Below are 22191 nucleotides of genomic sequence, written 5' to 3'. Positions count from 1 at the left end.
AAGTAAATATGGAATTCATTGAAAATAGAATTGGGCGACACAGTGGTGCAGCAGGTAGTGTCGCAGTCACACAGCTCCAGGGACCTGTAGGTTATGGGTTCAAGTCCCGCTCCAGGTGATTTTCTGTGAGGATTTTGGTGTGTTCTCCCCGTGTCCATGTGGGTTTCCTCCCACGGTCCAAAAACACACGTTGGTAGATGGATTAGCAACTCAAAAGTGTCCGTAGGTGTGAGTGTGTTTGTTGCTCTGACTGGCGCCCCCTCCAGGGTGTATTCCTGCCTTGTGCCCAATATTTCTGGGTAGGCTCTGGACCCACCGCGACCCTGAACTTGATAAGCGATTACAGATAATGAATGAACCCAAGAGTTCAGATTAACGTGATAGTAATGAAGGCTGGGGGGCTCAGTTACTGGACAATACTTCAGTAATTATAATAATAGTTTATCAGGCTTAAATTGTCTTTATCTTATATCCATTTCCAATTAGCTTACTGTTTTAATGACAGACTGGACAAAGTGGAATCAAGGGCATTATTTATGTGACAGGCTCCATTTTCAGCTACATTTATGATCAGGACCCCCACAGCCACCAGGGTCCTGTGTCCACTGATGAAGGACTACTGTCTCTGACTTTATCTACAAGGGGGCAGGGTTATTATTGTTAACGAAAACGAGACATAAAAGCAAGTGTCTTGTAGTGGAAACAGGTGATACAATATGTGGAATACCTCTCAAGGGGAAAAACCCACGAGTCTCAAAGTCCATTTGAGAAACTTGCACAAAGGGGCTAATTGCGAGTAACTTGACAAACTAGGCTCTCTGAGTAACCCCCACGGAAAAGAATCCACATCCCGGCCAGGTAGCACCGGGAAGGAGACGACCATAATGGACTGCTTTCACCGGCGACCAAATAGCTGCTGGTTAGTTAATACGCAGGAACACTGCAGGCGGGAGGACGCACTGGTAAATGTTTATTGAGACTGGGATGTCCACACGACTGTGACTCGATTGCCTTCAAAAAGTTCAATTTCTTACTCAATCCAAAATTCAATTCAATTGAATCCTGCACCTGAAAATTACCCGAAGTATGAAAAAACTAAAACTAATGCTAGAACTAATGATAACTAAAGTAAAATCAAGCATTTTAAAAAAATAATTACTAATAGAATTACTAATAAAAACTAGCAAACTCACTCAAAAAACACATTTTTAAATTAACTCAATTTGAAGAAAAACAATTACAATAAAATAAAACTAAACTATACAGAAAAGTCCAAAACTATTACAACCTTGCAAGGGGGACCAATGAGGTGGGAGTATCTTAACAGACTGGACAGTGAGTGTCAACGCAACACTAAAAATGATAAACCACCTAAATCATGTTAGGTGTGAGGATTTCCAGTCATCTCTCAGTACTGCTACATGTTTACAGGTTCTGGGAGTGCCCTTGGTCTCTCTAGGCTTCTAGATGTGCAGCTTCAGCACAAGGTGTGCAACAGTGAATGGCCCGGAATGTTGGGTTTCACATGTTTGGGTTCAAGCGGGTTTCAAGCTCTGATGACATCATCAAGTCAAATGTTTGGTTTCGAACTTTCTATCCTCAGTTTTCATTCTGACCTGATCAACACCATTAACTTGAGCTCTCTCTCTGATATTTTCACTGATTTTCTTCTTCCATGACTTTCTTGAGACCTATGTTTCTCCAGCCCGGGACCGAGGACCATCGCCGCATCAAGGGACCGACTGTTTTCTTCAGTCACGGTATGAACAAAATAATTTCTGTTTCTGTCGACTGAAATGTTTTGTTAAAGCTGAAAATACTACTACTACTACTACTAATAAAAAGTCCATATAACTAGAAACTTGGAAGTAGTTTGACTGTTACACGATGCAGATTTGAAGGCCTATGGGTCAATTAAGAAAGATTAAGAGGATACAAATATGCTCTTTATTTATTTATATTTTTAAGGCACAGATATCGAATGAATATTTTAAAAATAACAATTTTAAATAAAGCTGCAAGTCTGTATACAAACCTGCTATAACTGTTCCTAGACCTGCCCCACACCTCAGCTGGGTACCATTTTATGGAAGTCCAGCCCGTTTACCATCTTTATGGCCTGGAGTACCATCACTATCCAGTTTTTCTCCGACCTGTTGGTGAGTTTCACATCAATTTGTGACCACATTTATTATTATTATATTTATATTATATATGTATTATTATTATTATTATTATTATTATTATTATTATTATCATATCTCTTACCTGTCTGATTGCTAAAGTTTTTTAATTGCTTATAGTATATGTATTGTCTATAAATTGTTAATTGTAGGCCCAGTCTTCGCACAGAGTTTCTTTGTGGCACCAGCAGTTGTTCTGGTGTGATGTGTAACTGAGAGTAATTGTAAATTTAAACTGTACAAACTGTTTCACAAACACCTGCAGCAGATGAACTAATACTGAGTGGAGTATTAACTGGCTACTGATTATTTGCATGTATGCTCTACCCCCTCTGTGCAGCTGGCTGGCTGCAGCTTGATCATCCCCCAGCTGTTAACATCTGCCAGCAACATCTCTTCCACCAGTGGCTCCCAGAGCAGCACTGCCATCAGCGCTTCAACGTGGAGACAGGGAGGAAGAGGATTCGGAGCCTCTCTGAGGACGAAGATCCATGCTCTGAGTTTGAGCCCCCTCAGAGGAGACCTTGCCTCTGCTCCACTGAAGAGACCACCACCTACGATGCAGTTGTGGACGAGGAGGAAGACCTGTTCCTGCCTGACGAGGTTGAAGAGCTGCTGAACGAGGAACCAGGCATTTGGGAGCTGGCAGAAGAAGTGATCAACCTACTGGAGGAAACTCCTGGTATCTGGGACGAGGGCTTCTCCGTGGCTGTTTGAATTCCTGCTGCATTTTGTAAATATGTAAATAATGTGGTATATTTAAACATTTAGATTTCAATAAGTTTCCTTTCAAGGAGGTAAGTATGACTGATGAATTGACAAAAAGTTGACATTATTTAGTTTAAATGTTGGATTATTTTTATTGGTTCATTTGTTGTGAAATTTGGACACAACGTTAACGATTATTGATCTTTTCAAAGTACATCGATCAATCATAACATTATGACCACCTCCTTGTTTCTACACTCACCGTCCATTCTCTCAGCTCCACTGACCACACAGCAGCACTTTGTAGTTCTACAATTACAGACTGTAGTCCAACTGTTGCTCTGCATACTTTGTTTGCCCCCTTTCATCTGATTCTACAATGGTCAGACTCCCACAGGACCACACTGTGCTGCTGCGACACTGACACAGCGGTGTTGTGTTAGTGTGTGTTGTGCTGGTAGGACTAGAGGACGGCCAACACAAATTGTGCAGCAAAAGCTGAGCTACTGTCTCTGACTTTAGATCTACAAATGGACTAATTGGGGTAGAAGTAACTAACAGAGTGGACAGTGACTGGACTCCAGCAGCACTGCTGTGTCTGATCCACTGGTACCAGAACAATACACACTAATCTGGTGAGGGAACCCTCTCAGTGCTGCAGTGACAATGACAATGTGGTGGTGTGTTAGTTTGTGTTGTTCTGGTACCAGTGGATCAGACACAGCAGTGCTGCTAGAGTCCACTTACTGTCCACTCTGTTAGACACACCTACCCTGTTAGTCCCCCTTGTAGATGTAAAGTCGGAGACTGTATCTCATCTGTTGCTGAGGGCACTGCTGTGTCTGATCCACTCATACCAGCACAACACACACTAACTCACCACAACCAGTGTAGCTACAGCACAGAGAATGCTCTGGTGTGGTCCTGTGGGAGTCCTGACTATTGAAGAATCAGGTGAAAGGGGTAAACAAAGTATGCAGAACTACAGGTGTACTACAGTCTGGAACTGTAGAACTACAAAGTGCTCCTGTGTGGTCAGTGGAGCTGAGAGAATGGACAGTGAGTGTAGAAACAAGGAGGAGGTCATAAGATTATTACTGAAATGAAAAAGCTATAGGTAAGTATTTCATCAGTGTAAATAACCCTCTAAATAATCCGGTGTCGACCCGAGGAGGACGGGTTTCCTCTTATGAGTCTTGGTTCCTTCCAAGGTTTCTTCCTCATGTGCTGAGGGAGTTTTTCCTTGCCACTGTCGCCTTTGGCTTGCTCATAGGAGGCTTGGACTCGGACTTTGTTGTAAAAAGCGTTATAGAATTTAAATTTCAGTGATTGATAATTGTGTTATTACATTTAAATTTAAGTTTCCTTTCTGAGTTTGAGCATTTAGATTGAAACAAGTGCAAGTTTCCTTTCAAGCATTTTAATATACAATTAACTTTTTTTTTAAGTTTCCTTTTAAAGTTGTTCATTTAGATCAGGTTAAGTTTCCGTTCTGTTTAATTAAAAGTACTTTAGACTTTTCATCTGTCTGGTCTCTCCTTTATTTCTGATGTGTTTTACTTTGTGCTGAGGGATGTAATTAAACAACAGGCTTTCCAGTCATTTCTGGATCTAGATAAGATCAAGATATTTGATGTAAATATTGTAGCAATTATAACATACATCATTACAACACACATCACTATTACCACAAATCAGCAGCAGTACAAATATCGAGAATACACAGCATTATCTTAATTAAACAATGGGGGAATCAAAATAAATAATTTGTTTAAACTTAAATGCAAACAGAGACAAGAGAATATAATCTAATATTAAATATTTTAGAAGTATGCTTATTAATAATTCATGTCATTTAAAAATGTTAGTGAAAACAGGAAATCATCACGAAAACTAAACAAATTTAAAAGTTTAAATAAGGATTCAGTTTTGTTAAAAGCCTTATGAAAGTCTAGGAGAACAAGAAGAGTTTGAATCAATAAAATGTGAGTAGTCAATTAGATCTAGAATAGTGTCAGGACCGGGCGAACTGATGGAGGCGGGCGCAAATGCAAACAACACAAACCTGGACAGAGAAAGACTTTACAGGGAGAGCTACTCAGAGACTTAGACAGGGAGAGTTTAACGGTCTAAACGATACAGACAGACTAAAAGAGGCACAAAGACTGACTAGAGAGAGAAAAACAGACTGTGCTGGAAAACAAAACGCTGACAAAACAACGAACCAACAGATGACAGGACTCAGGACAAGACAGGAACAGACACAGGAAATGGAACTGGGACATGACAGGACAGGAAACAGAAGCAACGGCAGATGAAACTTGAGACCAGACAGGGGACTGAACAAGAGACTGGACAGGCGAATGATGAAAGGGAACAGGAGACGGGACTTGGGACAGGACAGGACTAGAGATGGGTGACAAAACCTGAGCGGGGACAGAAGACTACTGGAGTGGAAACAACGAACCGGAACTGGAGAGGGCAAGACAGGATGAAGCTTGAAACACGAGACTAGGCTTGAACACTGGACGGGAACTGAGACAAAACTGGTGTAGGAAATGGAGACCAACCTGATGACAGAACAAGACCAGAAATGGACTTGAGACAGGACAGGTCTTGGCAGGGGAACAGGGACCAGGACGTTCACAGGAACTGACAAACACGGTGACAGGGACCGGGACAGAGACAAAAGCAGACACAGGTACTGGGACATGGACAGAGGCTAAAACAGGGACAGACAGAGGTACAAAAACAACCATTGGGGTGTGCCCAGGACTGTCTGTGGAAATGTCAGAGAGGCAAGCTTGGGCACAGTTTTAGGAATCAACCCTGAAGCTGGGCTCACAGTCACGGGAACAGGAGCTGCGGGGTTCGCCATCATCACGGGAACAGGAAGGGCGGGGATCTCTGTCATCACGGGAACAGGAGCGGCGGGGTTCGCCGCCATCACAGGGACAGGAGCGGCTGCGGAAGCTGCCATCACGAGAACAGGAGTGGTTGGGTTCTCCGCCATCACGGAAACAGGAGCGGCTGGGTTTGCCGCCATCACAGGAACAGAAGCGGCTGGGTTTGCCACCATCACAGGAACAGAAGGGGTGGGGTTCGTTGCCATCACAGGGCCAGGAGAGGCTGCTGAAGCTGCCATGACAGGGACAGGGTTCGCCGCCATCACAAGAACTGGAACAGAGGTGGCAGGGGACAGAAGTGAGGCGTCGCCTTTAAAGGGCATTCAGGTAAGCATTAAGCCATGCCATGTCCACGGAGGCAGGAGGACCTGCAACGTCCTCCATGGAGGCAGAGGCTTGGGCTGCTCGCTGGGCACGTGTTGGGGCTGTTGAGGGTTTGGGAGGTCTGATGGGCGCACTCATGAGGGACATCCTCAACCAAAGATCCCCAGGAAGTGTGACCCTGTTAGCCTCACCTCCACTGTCCTGAGGTCTGAGGCTAACAGCACCAACCCTCAACACCCCCCAAAAAATGTCCCCGGACCTGAGGGGGTAGTCCTCCTTCTGACCATCTGTGTTAGCTGCGTACTTTATTTGGTTGGACATTCTACACAAAGACCTAGACAGGGAGAGGTACACAGTCTAAACGGTACAGACTGACTAGAGAGAGAAACAGACAAACCGAGCACACGGTGCACAGGAAACAGACCGACCAGACAGGCATACGAAGGGAAAGGGAAACAGCCTAGAGAGACAACTGAATAGCAGGTAATGGGAAAGAGGAATGGCCAACATAGAAGGTCTGACACAAAGGAACTTAAATACACACAAGGACACCTGAGACAGATAATGAGGGGGCAGGATTACAAAGGGGACACAGATGGAGACACTGACGAGAGGGTGGAGCGAAGGCGGGACTAGGGCGGAGAAAACAACAACAGAGCCAAGTGCTAAGTAAGCACAAGGTGGAAAAAACAGACAGGACAGGGCCAGGGCATGACTAGACGTATATTATTGCCTATGTGGCTCCTACACTGTAAAAAAAATGCTGTAAATCTACAGTGAGTCTGCTACTGTATTTTAATGTATTTTTTAAATACAGTAATTTACTGTGTATTGCAATGCATCCTGGGTAAGGGACTGGAAGCAGCAATAAAGCAACTAACTTTAGAGTATTTCACTGTATTGAGCTGGGGTTGCTGAGGACTGCACACGGCATCTGAAGGTGAGTAACTTATTTTAAACATTTATTTCTCACTTATTTTATTATTTTTCCAACAAAAATATAGCTTAGATATTTCCAAAATTGCTTTCTTGTTTTTTAGGCAATGGTACAGTTAATTTTTTTAACATCACTTGTAGGCCTCACTACAAAACAAAAACAGAAGAGAAGAGCATAGTTCGTCCAAATAAAAAAGAGAAAGAATTGTGTTTATTTTTTTGGTTAATATTGCTTTATTATACTTTGTTGAGGGTGGGGGCGGCACGGTGGCGTCGCAGTCACACAGCTCCAGGGAGCTGGAGGTTGTGGGTTCGATTCCCGCTCCGGGTGACTGTCTGTGAGGAGTTGGTGTGTTTGGGTGCTCCGATTTCCTCCCAAAAACACACGTTGGTAGGTGGATTGGCGACTCAAATGTATCCGTAGGTGTGAGTGAATTTGTATCTGTGTTTACTCTCCAGGGTGTATTCCTGCCTTGCGCCCAATGATTCCAGGTAGGCTCCGGATCCACCGCGACCCTGAACTGGATAAGGGTTACAGATAATGTATGAATGAATGAATGTTGAGGGTGGGCGCGAGAACGGGTCTAACGATTCTCTGGGCGTCGTACTTTCAGAATTTTGGAAAATCATTAATGAGTAAATGTATGTTTTAATCATCATACAGCTCTAAACGTTTCCAAACACAGTGGCTTAGTGCTGCTTTTTAGCAAGATATCTGGTGCTAGTTATGATAGCCGCTAATATTTAACCAGCTAACTCCTGTGGAATTTGCACACTTGCTCCCAAAAAATGTTAATGTTTTGTCGTCGTAGATAGAGTCAACTGGCGTTTCTCCCCTCAAATTAGTCCGTTGGGGGGATTGGAGCCTGAGATATCACCAGTTTTGTGACGGGCTACAAAGCAGGAGGCTGAGGGAAATGTAGGAGAGAAGAGGCGGGAAGAAAACAAAGGGAGTTCTGCTCCACTGAAACAGGCTGACGGTGAAAGGACAGGTCAGTCGTAGCATAATTTTTTAGGGCAGTAGAGATTACCAGGTAGAGAACGATAATTTAACTGTACAAAAAAATTGTAAACCCAATCTTTTTGAGTCAGTTTTGGACTTCTGTGAGTAATATTCGAATTTTATTTAGCTAGCAGAGTAATGCATTTTAAAGAAGAGAACGGAGGGAAATATAAACAGATGGAAAGGGACTCTGGTCATTGACGTTGGTCAGTTGTAGATGTTGGTAAAATTAGTGACGTTAATTATAATAGAGAATTGTAAACGTAGAAGATGTAATGTTAGCTACAGAATTACAAACTGCATTCCAGTTCATGAATATATATTTGGAGTGAGTAAGGGGGAAGAAGGCGGGAAAATATGGGGAGAGGTTTTTGCTGTGAAAAAAAGGTCCGTTTTTTATTTTACCTTGTGCAGTTTTGAGACTTATAGGCTACTGTATTTTGCTGCAGAATTATGAGCTCCATTCCAAATCTGATTTGAGCCTCCTAATTATTTAGTTTAGTCAGATTTTGAAAGGAAGAACTTATTTGCTAGCCAGGTATGCAAAACTAGTAAATTAATTACCTTGGCTAAGTGTTTGTACATTTTAATTATTTATCTGTGTTTAGTTAGAGTATTGTTTCAACGTATGGCGTTATTTTTGTGCCACAATTCTTCATTTTGAGCGAGCAAGGAGGTTTCTTGAGCGCACACTACAACCTACACATCTTGCTCTCCCGTCTTGCGCGGGCGATGTCTCTGTCCCGCGCGCTCGCTCCACACTTACAGTTATTACAAAGTGCCTCAGTTTCAGCCAATCAAAAACGGCAAATGACAAAGGTCATTTCTGATTGGATGGCTTGACCGCCCAGTGGGCGGGACATACAGGCCGGAGACCAGTAAATAGTGGGACAACGGTTACAGGTTATGGCTAGGGGCGAAATCTAAAAAAAATGTCGTCCAAACGGCAACAGACCAGTGCACTAGTAATTTTATTTTATATTCATTAAATTGGCCACATGGTAGAGTTTTTTTTTGCCTTACTTGCATTTATCTAGTTTTACTGAGTAAGCAACGTAGCTGATGTGCTGAAAATAATGTACATAGTATAAAATAGTGCTAGCAACGACTGTAAATGGTACTGCAACTACTGTAGAAACTTATTTATTAGTAATCCTAGACAGCGAGCATATATTGGTCCACTGGCATAAAAAATGCTAGCACACCACTGACAGTAGACCACTGCTGGTCCAAAATCGGACCACTCAGATTACTGTCCTGTACAGGATATAACAAATTTTTAATCTCTTCAAACAGATTTTAAATTCACAGAGACTTTTATTCTGGAAAACAAACAAATACAAATATTACCAACAAGTATGAGAGATATAAAAATGGGTATATTCCTGATATAAAATGATTATGATAAAAATGTTGACACAATGCTGGATTAAAATGATTTACTAAACTTATCTATAAACAATAACAAAAGAACCTAATGAAGGAAAAAATGTAAATTGCACTGTGAATGGAAAAGTGCTAAAATGTGGCATTTTGTCTAAAATTCTGTTTAATCACCAGTGGTCCGTCCAGAAAACGCTGTGCAAATCTATCATATAGATTTTAATTTGACATGTCACTGAAAACTGCAATGGTCATTGTGAAGACTTTATATTATCATTTAGGAAAGTGCCACAGCTGCTGATTTTGAAACCCTTAACCTGCCTGTGAGTCCTCAGATGATTATTCTGGGTATGTATATATAATTGCAAGATTTGTCAAAGTACTCCAGAATGACAAAAGTTTAAGACACATTTGAATTATAATTACAGTGGAATTTTTGACCAATGCAAGATGGTTGCTGACAGTGGAAGGACAAGTGGCCTGTGTTTGCTCAAGCCTCCATTAGTCTCTGGAAAAGCAGCCCTACTCTTCTTGTACTACAATTTCAGTCTCCAATATCGACAGGAAACTTCATGGTAAAAACTTTCATTCTTTGTATTTTTTTTCTTTCTCTCTCTACTTGTGTTTACTTCCTTCTCTGCATTAAACTAGTCTCTATTTCATGTTATCTTACCTGCAGTTAAAAGTACTAATACTTTTAAAAACCTTGAAATATAATAACTTTACAGACGTAGGAACCCCATGTATGAAAATTTATAAAAAGTTCTTAAATTAACTGAAGGTAACTGCTTAGAAATTTTGACCCATTTCTGTTGGATAATACTTTATGAATTTTTAATGAAGAGCAGTTACTGTTTATTCATTCATTCATTCATTCATTCATTCATTCATTCATCTGCTGCAACCATTTAATTCTAATCAGGGTCATTATGGGGATCATTTGATGCAGTTGAAAATTGTCCTTTTGATATGTGAAATTACAGGTCAAATACAGGATTTCCTGATTACTATGATATATTGACAGATGTGCATCTGATCTGCCTGGCTCTTAGATCAGGTATCAAATTGAAATTATAGCACTTGGAAAAAAAATGTATTTTTTGAGTTCATATAAATATCTTTCCTCTTCACTGCAAAAAGTGTGAGCAAGTGACAACTAGGGCTGCGCATTATGACCAAAAACTCATATCTCAGTATGCCTAAAAGAAATGGAGATATACGATACGATATGACATTAGGAAAACCATAACAAAGTACAGTGTCAAAGTATGAGTGTTCATTTTTAACCCCAAATAGGACATGCTGTATTATCTAACTGTAATTATCATATAATTCACCCTTTATCTCACTCATTTCCTCTAATTACTTGCAGACAAATAAACATAACACAAAAAGTAAGGAAATTTGTGTTTGGTAGATTATTTCTTTGTTGTAACAGTGCTTCTTGCCAATAAACTTTATACTGTTACTGTTAATTTCCCTTTTAAATAGTGCAACATTTGTAAGGAACATGCATTTGTGGGATGAGCAGTAGAGCCGCGTATGTGGGTTGAGCCCAAGAAAAAATTTGCCAGATCTTCTCTGCCAATGCAAAACAGCTTATTTTGTGTGATGGTGTGATGCGGCATCTCCCTCATTGGAAAAACAAGGCTTGTCATCATTGGAGGCAATCTCAATGCAGAAAGATATCAAGATGAAATTCTGCAACCAGTGGCAATCCCATATCTCCACAGTCTGGGACCGAATTATATCCTCAAAGATGACAACATTTGCCCCCATAGAGCAGTGTTTATCAGAGACTACCTCCAGAATTTGGGAATGGAGAGGAAGGAATGGCCTGCCAGCTCCTGAACTCAACCCCACTGAACAGTTGTGGGATCAGCTTGGGCGTGCTGTTCGCGCCACAGTGACCAACACAACCACGTGTCTGACCAGGCTGGTAAGCAGCATGAGGAGGAGGTGCCAGGCTGTTGTGACTGTTTATTGTTCTTCCACACGCTACTGAGGCTCCTGTTGTTAAATGAATAAATTGTTAAATTGCCAATACGTCTTGTTTCTTCAACCTTCAATCAGCTGATGATATTTGAAATACGAGGTTTTAGTAATCCAGGTTATTTATTACAATTTTCATGATGTATTACGGTCACTATTTGTGTGATCTGGTAAGATCAAAAGTCATGTAATATAACATAATGTTTTACTATAAAGATTTGGGCACTTTTCTTGTAATCCATCAAGGGCAATAATGTAATTTGATATTGTGAAGTATTTTTGGTTAGAAAAAATAAAAGCTACTCAAATATCCATTCATCCATCCATTATCTGTAACCGCTTATCCAATTTAGGGTCGCGGGGGGTCCAGAGCCTACCTGGAATCATCGGGCGCAAGGCCTACTCAAATATCATAAGGGGCAAAAATAAAAAGTTCAAGTAAAAATATAAATGATTTGAACATGTTATGTAGTACCTGAAACTTGTCCACATTCTGCATATATTTGGTTTTAATAAAGTGCATTAATGATTTTAATTCTAAATGTAGATTGGGACTTCTTTTGTGTGTATAATGGTTATAGTATTTTTATAGTATTCATGCTTGGCAGTTTTTAAATAGTTTTTCTTACTTAATAGTAACACTATAATCTTATTACAAAAATGTTACATGCTGGTGTTGTTCGGTATAAATAAAGAATTGAATGTAATTTAATACTGTTTCTAATTACAGTGTTCAGCTGTAAAAAGGTACTCTTTCTGAAAAAAGGCAGTAAAAGACAAGGCAAATCTGCTGAAAGTATTTACTGTACATTTAAATATTTACAGTACAACAATGTATTGTACAATTACAGTAGTATTCTGTAAAGTTGAAATACAACAGTGTTCCTGTAAAAAATGCAGTAAATGGCTGGGACCTCTGCTGCCAGGAATTTACTATAAATCCCAATATTTACAGTAAAGTATTATTCAGTTACAGTATTATTCTGTAAATTGGAAATACAGTAGTGTTCCTGTAAAAATACGGTAAATGGCTGGGAACTGTGCTGCCAGTATTTTACTGTAAAATTTACAAGACTTTTTTACAGTGCACTCATAAAACCATTTTGAGATGAAAAATACTATTTAGGCTTTTTTTGTTAAGTCTTTTACCATTTAATAATGTGATAGGTCTCCAATTTTCTATGAAAAAGGTTTAGAGATAATGCCTTGTTTCATTGTGGTTGTCATATTGCCATTGGTTACACTGTTTTTAAGAACAACAAAAAGAGGAATCTTTAACAAATCTCAGAAATAAAGATAGGTTTCTACATTAAGACCCTCAGGACCAGGATATTTTCTTTTTTCATAAGTTTTATGGATTATTTAACTCCTCAGAAATATCATTCACTCCACCACTAACCTGCTGTAAACAAATTGTCACAATTTGAAGTGTTAATAATTAGCATTATATAAAGATTTCTAAAATAATAGTGATTCAATTTTTCCAAATTTATGATGTGAATATCAACAGTGTGTTAAGTATAAGACACAGATACTATGTCTCATGAAATGTATTACAGAGATGGCTCCAAGTTGAGTCTTAAACCACCACCATTTAATTTAACCTTTATTTAATCAGATTATACAGGAGAACTGGCGCAGAATGGCAGCAAAACAGTTTCAACAAAAGGATTTACACAAGTACATAGTGAAAGTCATTACATAAAACATTTTACATAACACCTACGCAAAGATAATCTGGACTCAACTGACTGCCCCACAGCCTTAAAACCCTTCAGTGTTTACCGTATTTTAAAATTCTCTGTTTATTTTGTAGGTTATTTCAGGGAAAAGATGCAGAAAACCTCAAATCTTTCCCAATTCTGTCCTAACCTTGGGAATGACAAATCGCAACCCATCAAAATATCGAAGACTGTGGTTCCTACGCTTTACATTTATAAGAGATAACAAGGAAAAAGGAAGCTTACCAAGAATGGCTTCATAAATAAACACATACCAAGGACTGAGACAGTGTGCACTGAGAAAAGTCCAGTTCACTTTAGAATGCAACTCACAATGATGAGTAAGATGACCACAATTTGTAATGAACCTCAGAGCCCCATGATACATGCTATCCACCGCACACTGAGCAGAGGCATTCATGTACAGCACATCTCCATAAACAATTACAGGCAAAATGGTAGATTCCGCCAACTTCCTTTTCACAGAAAAAGAAAAACAACTTAATTTTGTAATGAACTCCTAATAGAAACTTTAGTCTTCAGTGATCTGATAACAAATAATAAGCAAAATACAGCAGTGGCGATTAATATATATATTCTTAATGATGGGTGCATCAGGCAAAAAAATATGAGAAGCTGGCATCCCATTAAAGAGTACAATTCTAGAAACAGAGAGAATACTGTACTTATCTTGTGTATGTAACAACCCTGAAGTTGTCCACCAGGCACTCGGTACCAACACTTCAGTTATTGGTTGAATGTGTGCTAACATTAGATTGATTTTCACTGTGTGCTGATTTGGAAATGCAGAACCATATGAAGATGAAAACTCCTGTGATAAAAAATAAAATAAAAATGAACATCCTACAAAACATTCATTTAATAAGATATTTTAAATGCATTTGTCTTTAATGCAGTTCTATAAGGCAACTTCACTATCCCTCAACATCACGAGACCACTCTTAACGCTGCTGAAATGTGTCAGCCTGTGATAATGCTACTAAATATTAGTGACATATATACACTACATGTAAAAGTTTGTTGAGAACCGTGTGGTTAATTGGTTAATAATCCGTACCTGAGCTAATTAATACCATCAAATCCTCACAGAAATGTTTCAAATTCTAGTTTAAAGCCTTTCAAGAAAAGTAATAAATGCTGTAACATTCTTCCCAACAAAGACAAGACAAGCTACCTATTGATAATCTGGATTTGCAAATAATAACGTGGGATGAGCAGGTGTTCAACAACATTTGGCCGTTCAGTTTTAGCTGAATACAGCGTCTTAATATAATACTTTTACATCAACAAACAAGCCTAAGGATAGATAATCTTTTCCCACTCACCCAGCAATGAGTTAAATATACAGAAGAGGTAAAGGCCAATGGTAGAACCCTTTCCGAAGGATAGGAAGATCAGGCCCCAGGAGATGCCCAGGAGACAGTTGATGCCCAGAAATGTGCAGATGTCCTTGGCCTTGCGTTTCCGTTGGCCTGGCATCTCAGGACGCTTTAAAAAGATGGTCCGTGTAACCACCACAGACATGACCAAGTTAAAGACAAATATCACACAGAAGAAGCCCAGTACAGTGACATATTTCACTATGTCATTGGAGATGTAGCATCTACAGAAAGAAGAAGTGCTGTCAACAAAAAGTGCATCTACATAATTAAGCAATTTTAAAAAGTAGTTTGGCCACAAAATGCTCCAATGTAACTCCTGATGTACTAATTTTCTTTAATGATTCTGCGTAACCTTCGGAAACACTCAGTATACTGACACCTAGTGGCCTGGCTGTAGTAAAAATAAATAGTTTAAACATGGCCACCCCATTTAGAGCCCTTAATGTGATGGAGTTGCTCTGTTGAGCACCATGTTTCACTGTGTTTACAGCATGTTTGATGGTAAATATAATAAATTGCTAATGTAATGCATAATAGAGCAACACAGATTGGCTTTTGGCTTACCCAGAGCTGTTGTTCCCTGAACCCACATTCATGTACACACCTTTGTCGATGATGAAAATCAAAATAACCACAACAGCAGGGACACCTAAAACATTCAAGATTAATTGAATATTAACCATTTTATAACTAATAATAAGCAGTATAATATAAATAATAACACTATATCAAGAATATATAATAGATACATAAATATTATAGAAACATTAGGTCAGCTTTGGAACCACAAGTGGGCAGGGACTATAAATTTGTGTAATGGAAAAGCAAAAAAAAATATATATATATACATAAAAAAACAGTAGTGCAGAGCCAAGTCGAGTAGGGACCATGCAGTGGAAAAGCTTCTTTAGGCTTGCACGGTTGGATCAGAGCTGGCAGTGCTGCTGGAGTTTTTAAACACATCAGTGACACTTGAACTGAGAACAGTCCACCAACCAAATAGATCTGGCAAAGTGTATCCTGTGACAAACCTTGAGGAACCTAGAGGACTGACACAAACTGTGTAGCCACAGAGGGGGTTTTGTCTCTGACTTCACATTCGATGAGTTAGGTGTATCTAATAGAGTGGTCTGTGAGGTGGGCACAGTAATTTAAACCGTGTTTAAAAACTCCAGGGTAGTTGGGGTGTGGAGGAATTCATTTTGTCGCCTGTGTGGTGGCTGGCAGCAACTTCAAATTCAGAAATGTGTGTGTGGAAGAGCCAAAATGGAGACGTGTCCGCATGCTGGAATTAGCTGCAGCTGACTGGGTGGCTGGCCTGCTCTGTAATAAAACTTTCAAACATAGCCATCCCCATGTGAGGTACCTAGTCTGTGTAGCATAACTGGGTCTGAGGTGTACTTTAGAGAGAGAAAGTCAAAATAATACATATTAATGTTTATAAAAATTGTTTGTGACATTTTGAGGGTAAAACAACTTATGGCATACTTTGACTTACCCCAGCCCACCAGGCTTAATTTGAGCAGGTATCTCCTGATGTAGATGTTGAAAACCCGCAGAAACAGCAGGTACAGGTGGAATCCTTCGATGGCTGTCCAGGTGAAAGTGGCCACCATAGAGTAATGAAGTAGAACAGCCACGTAGATACATGCAGTGGGCGCTTTTGTAGCCAGATCATTTACTAAGAAATGCCCATTTAACAGAATAAGAGCCCCAGCCAGGCTAATGTGCACCTGCATAGAATGATCTCCTGCAGCAGACGTTTTCTGAGAGCTAAAAACAATAAACACATTCATAATTGTACTTCTGTGCTAATGACTCCATAAAGCAATTTGGAAAACAGATTATATCGCCAAAAGTTTCTGGACACCTCTAGATCAGAATTTCTACTAAAGAAACAACATTTCTTTCGAGATTTGATGGCAGTCTGCCACAACAACATCTGTAAAGTCAGGTACAGATGTTGGATGACTGGTTCTGGATCACTCCACTCCAGATGATCTCAAAAGGATTGAATCAATGTCCATGGTTAACCACAACCCAGTGCTAGGAGGCTTTATAACCCTCTTGCAAACATGCGATTCACTAACCATTTTATAAAGTAGAGGACAACGGTGATCACCAGGAAGAGCAAAGACAAACTGCATCCAATCAAAGTGATGTAGGTGAGAATCTTTTGGTCTGTACTGGAAACATTTTCAGGTGACATCTAAAAATAATACAGATTTAACAAAGTATTAAATGCTGCAACCGGATACATAAAATAAATAAATTAAAAAACAGCATAGTCATGTATATGTGTAAGTTTAGTTTTTGGATGATGCTGTTCTGGCCAACCAGCATGATCAGTGCTGGGTAACCAGCTGAATCAAAACAAGACCAAAACTGTATAAACCAGCATTTACAGTAACTGTGTATGTAAGTGTCTAGTAAGAATTGGACTTTACCATTAGCACTGCAAAATAGGTCAGGTGATAACATGAGCAATAAACAATCCCATCTCCTTTTGTCCATTTTGTTGAACATCCTGTGAATTCATATGCTGTTAGAATAAAAATAAACAAGTAATAAAGAATTAATTCCATTATTTTTTAAGTCATCTTTACGTTCCACCATTATTTGCATGTGCCTAAAACTTTTGCACAGTACTGTGTGTGTATATATATATATAATTTTTTATTTATATACTTTGCAGAATATTGCTGAGGTTTGAGTAAGCACAGTTAATAGGTGCTTCAAGGTAAAAAAACCAAAACAATCTGAAGAACACTGATTCATATAATATATTCACTGAATCTCAGTGCTTCAACGTACCAGAGGAGGTGAAGTTGTAAAATGCACACCTTGGCTGTTTGTCTGTCTGTAAGGGGAATGATTGGAAAGTGTTATAAATGAGAACTTTCATGATTGCCTTTGATTCTTGCAGCTTAGCCACCAGTTAATTATGGTCTTTACACTGCACCATTTTATACAGAATTTGAACAGAACTAAAAGGAAAATGTAAGTGACAAAATGGCAGTGTCATTTTAGTTCTACTTTATGTTCAGTGCTAACGCTAGTTAGCTTTAGGATAATTACTTTTTAAGTTTCTTCCATTGCAGTGAACTGTGATAAACTCCCAAGGTTGACATTGTTTATTTTCTGCTACATGCCCTCAAACTAACTGTAATGTAAGACCACAAATTAGTGAAGAAGAGCCACATATTTAGCAAAACTAGCATTAGAGCAACCGTCAGAAAGGAGCAGGGGGGTGCTTCTTAACAACACGGTCTCACACCTATTCGATAGTCACATATATAGGGGACTGCAATTCCTGACATAGTCGCAAATTTTCGACATTTTATGCGACACTATCACGATCATAAGTGTGTGGGTAATTACTATACAAACACTATGCCAGTAACATGAAAACTCTTCCCCATTACAGGCGTCATTACTCATATAACATAGAAAAAGGCATAATGCGAATAACATAGGTTCTTATTCCAACAAAGACATAAATCATTTTATCATAATATTTCTCCTAAGCAATACTCTAACGAGAACATTTCTTTCACTTAACGTTATTTTGGCTAATTTTCTAAAGGTTAATACTGAAAAGGACATTTCTCTAGGCATTCGATATTGTAGCAAATAATGAATTAGTAACGTTATATTCCGTATTTATTTCCGTTAATAAAAATAAGACCGTGGTATTAAAGGGTGGTAATGACGCCATTATGAGGAGGAGTAGTCGTGTTACTGTCGCATAACACGGCGCACGGATATGACGGTTTGTTTGGTAATTGCCCATTCAATTATGTTCTTGATACTGTCGCATAAAATGTCGAAAATATGCGACTATGTCACGAATTGCAGTCCCCTATGCATATTTAAATAACGATTCAAATTTATCATTAATTTAAACACTTAATAAATGAATTCTCCCTTTAATTAATTATTTCTTTATTAATTTAATTATATAATGTTGTCTTAAAAAAAAACTCCATAATTAAACATGTCCTTATATTTTTGCGATTTGGGGATTTAGACATTTCTCTGCTGAGGGTTAGTAATCGCATGTGGAAGGTTACTTTTTAAATGTGCGTTAAATCTGTTAATGAATCTGACGAACAGTCACAGTGGAGTATTCCATCAGTGCCACACTCCTCTACTTCACTCTATAGATACTGTAGCTATAGCGCCACCTACAGCACCAACCTACTTACTCCACCTCTTATATAAACACCATCTAAAACCCACATTCATCCACTACCCACAACAACAATAACACTAACACACTGATTCAGTCCACCTTTTACACCATTCACTCTTAAACTTTAGTAGTAATTTAATTTATGAATAAAACTATAAAGAAAATTCACAGCAAAAGACTTACAGTGTAGTTTCTTATTTCCTTTGTATTGGATTATCTGTGTGGGTACCTGTCTACCCTTTTTATGATCTCTGTTTAGGACTTGGGACTCTTACTTTACCCACAATAAAGAACAATTACACATGAATTCCACTATCTACAATCCACTTTCTGCTATGATACACAATCAAAAATGTAATTAACTTACAACTGGTGTCACATGTACTGTGAGAACCACAGGGGACGTCAGATGTGTCACGTTTTTTCCGCTGATGCTCACACCGATAATTCGGCCATCTGAAATATTAAGTGCCTGTAGGAGAAACATGATTAAAAATTAGGCTCAAACTGGACAAAATTTAATTTCAGGTTGAATTATTGGTCTGTAAACTCTCTGTAAATGATCACACTGTACCCCAAACTGCTGAGGTGATGTTATCATACAGAAGACTGTTGTGTTGTCAATTCCTTCGACGATTTCCTCGGGTAGGAAGACCTGCACTATACTGTTCATGACCTCTGAAGCATTTGCCTGTCGTATAAAAAACCCTACTGAATAGCAAATAATATATTTAACATCCAAAGAGAAAACTGGATACATGACCTGTGTTCTGTTACAAACAAAAGTACAAGGGTTTGTCCCCCTCTGCTCATCTGGAAAGGCTTTAGACGAGATTACCTAATAAATAGGGTCATGGGTACCCAAGGCTTACAGGTTCACAGGTGATGGGAAACTAGCTAATGTAGCACACGTTGCAATGCACTATGCGTTCTAACAACTTTCCCTCATAAGCAACATGAACATTGACAGCAATTTTTGGTACAATAGCTCTTCTAATCAGAGCAGATTCCCTAGCCTCCTTTTCTCTGTGTATCAGAGAGACCTAGGTGGCCATGACCCTGTTGCTGGTCCCCGGTTGTCTTTTCTTGGACCAGTTTTTATAGTCAGGTCTTCTGACTATCACTGTTTGGCCCTTTCAGAGTGGCTTAGATACTTAGGCTTGCCCATTTTTTCTGGTTCACAGAGTGCACATCAGAGTAGCTGAGTTCATTATAAGAGCTGCATGCAGTCTTTGGGTACTAAGTCATGATGGATAATACAGATATAGCACAATAGGGTAAAAACCTAATAAAATAGTATAATAAAATGTAGCTCTTCTTATCCTACCACAGTGTCATTGGCATAAATTGTAAGATTTCTGATGCTTTTATCTGCTTTGTGCAGAAATGCAGTGAGATCTCCTTCAGTGATGGATTCTGACTCAGAAATGTCAGTGTATTCCAGTGCGTCCTCCAAGTTCTGGATCGACCTGTTTGAAACAATAATATTTAAAGTTGAAATATGTTCTATTTTTAAAGGAGCGGTCATTATCTCCAATGAATTTGTCTTTATTTCAGTTATTATACTGACACCTCATATGAAAACATAACATTCTGTGCAAAATCCATGTTAATCCATACCAACCCATGGTTTATAAAATGATATAAAATGAAGGCCTTCTTACCTCATTATTGTACTCTGGTTATTTATTCTCAAGCTACAGTTAACCCCTTTCATGAATTTCTGAGTATCAGTAATATTAATGGGTGTGTTGACACTGCAGCCTTGAGTGTTTTTCACCTCTGGAAGAAGATCACAAGCAAGAAGGACACTCAATAACAACACAGTACTTCATTCTTTTACTCTGCGTCAGACACACGGACAGAGAAGAAGACAGAGAGACAGGTGAGTAGAAGCAGAGACAGAGAGGCAGACAGATGCATAGACACGGAAAAACAGACAAATACACGTACAGATGAAAAGACACACCGACAAAGTCAGAAAATCACATTCTGAGTTTGGTTACCGCCATTATACTCATTACAGTCTGGGGGAAGTGAGCTTTGGGTGACTCCTGACCCAGAGAACAGCAGAACGACAGCCATTAAAGCAAACTCCAACTTTCTCATTCTGGATTCAGACTGAGTCACGAACAGTACGTCAGGAGAACATCAGCACAGTCGTCGACTGATTCTAAAGCAGCCCAGCATCAAAACACACTGCAATAACAGAAAAGGACTTAGTAACCATTTACCGAGCTTTACTGTTCCTGAGCTGATGTAAAAGTATTACAGCTTAAAAATACTCAGGAAGACATTTAACAAATTAATAATCCATTTAATCCATTTAACAAATTACCACCACAAAATGATGGTAAGGAAATCCAAATATTGCCGTAAAACACAGCAGTGAACTCACATTTCAGGAAAAGGGCTTCGTAGGAAGATTCACAGGAATCCACACAAACTTGGGACTGAGTCTGAGAGTGAAATATTGTTGAAACTTTTTTTTTTTTTCTTCTTCTCACTCAGTTTTGCAATTCAAATAATTTATCCACAAGTCATATCAGTAAAGACACACTGTCCTGAAGCTTCATGCATTTCCTACATGCAAAATGTTTATTTAAAAAAATGGAAAATATATGCAAAATGAGGAAGAGGACAAAAAAATTATAAAACAACAGTAAGCTTACAGTTTATAAAAGTAAAGTAAAAGTACAGTTTATAATTCATGAACAATGCTAATGTGTTGAGTTAGTATCACTGAAGACATGAAAACTCCTTTTACTGTTTCTTCAAGAGGAGCAGGGACACCAACTAAAATAAACCACGAGGGGGCGCACTGCCACAGCCAAAGAAGCATGGGAACGGTTTCTGATGGAAGTTACTCAAACAGAACAGAAGGTGTCACTGAGAGCACACTGTTTCCCCTTTAATCCCTCACTCATCAGTGAACCGCGAGAACCCATGAACCCACTGCTGTCCTTCCTTGAGCAGCTTTTAGTAGATACTAGGTACTGCACACAGGGAACACCTGACAAATCCTTACATTTTGGAGGGGACTATTTGTCACGTTGTCAAAGTGGATCAGATGCTTAGGCTTGTCCCACAACTTCAGGAACAGAGGGTTCTTACATCCCTCCAATAGAGAGCTGCAAGTGTAACAAGACTGTAATTATACACAGGATAAGATGTAAAATGTCCTATGCCAGGCCCTTAGAGCTTTACTCCCTCCCAGAAAATATGTCTTAGATCATATCACCCCATATTCATTCATTCATTATCTGTAAGCACTTATCCAGTTCAGGGTCACGGTGGGCCCAGAGCCTACCTGGAATCATTGGGCGCAAGGCGGGAATACACCCTGGAGGGGGCGCCAGTCCTTCACAGGGCAACACAGACATTCACTCACACCTACGGACACTTTTGAGTCACCAATCCACCTACCAACGTGTGTT

At 39.3% G+C, this 22191-nt stretch overlaps 1 protein-coding gene and 1 long non-coding RNA gene across 5 annotated transcripts; one reads left to right on the top strand and one right to left on the bottom strand.

Annotated features, from left to right (window-relative positions):
• The first annotated feature begins 7237 nt into the window (after positions 1-7237).
• On the top strand, positions 7238-11899 carry LOC136672179 (uncharacterized). Of its 3 annotated transcripts, none has more exons than XR_010795774.1 (4): positions 7238-7448; positions 7870-8049; positions 9725-9791; positions 9872-11899. It is a non-coding gene; the product is annotated as an uncharacterized lncRNA (long non-coding RNA). The 3 variants fall into 3 exon arrangements; XR_010795775.1 differs by lacking the exon at positions 7238-7448 and having other exon boundaries at positions 7541-8049; positions 9872-10018; positions 10935-11899; XR_010795773.1 differs by lacking the exon at positions 7238-7448 and having other exon boundaries at positions 7541-8049.
• A 385-nt stretch (positions 11900-12284) lies between these two features.
• On the bottom strand, positions 12285-21206 carry LOC136672068 (adhesion G-protein coupled receptor G2-like). Of its 2 annotated transcripts, none has more exons than XR_010795765.1 (13): positions 21153-21206; positions 20761-20953; positions 20419-20536; positions 20082-20223; positions 19329-19445; positions 19122-19226; positions 17374-17419; positions 17007-17101; positions 16650-16768; positions 16058-16332; positions 15124-15208; positions 14503-14665; positions 12285-13988 (listed from the first exon to the last, which is right to left on the bottom strand). XR_010795765.1 is itself a non-coding variant. In XM_066648010.1 (13 exons), the coding sequence occupies exons 2-13, from the start codon at positions 20861-20863 to the stop codon at positions 13900-13902; spliced, it is 1572 nt and encodes a 523-aa protein (XP_066504107.1). In that variant the 5' UTR covers positions 20864-20953; positions 21153-21206; the 3' UTR covers positions 12285-13899. The 2 variants fall into 2 exon arrangements, 1 of the variants encoding a protein (XP_066504107.1); XM_066648010.1 differs by having other exon boundaries at positions 14503-14780.
• Between the last annotated feature and the right edge of the window lie 985 nt (positions 21207-22191).

Source organism: Hoplias malabaricus, chromosome 16 (assembly GCF_029633855.1).
Source record: "Hoplias malabaricus isolate fHopMal1 chromosome 16, fHopMal1.hap1, whole genome shotgun sequence".
NCBI lineage: Eukaryota > Metazoa > Chordata > Actinopteri > Characiformes > Erythrinidae > Hoplias > Hoplias malabaricus.
The sequence above is the reverse complement of the archived record's forward strand: the minus strand, read 5'-3'. Positions and strand labels throughout refer to the sequence as shown.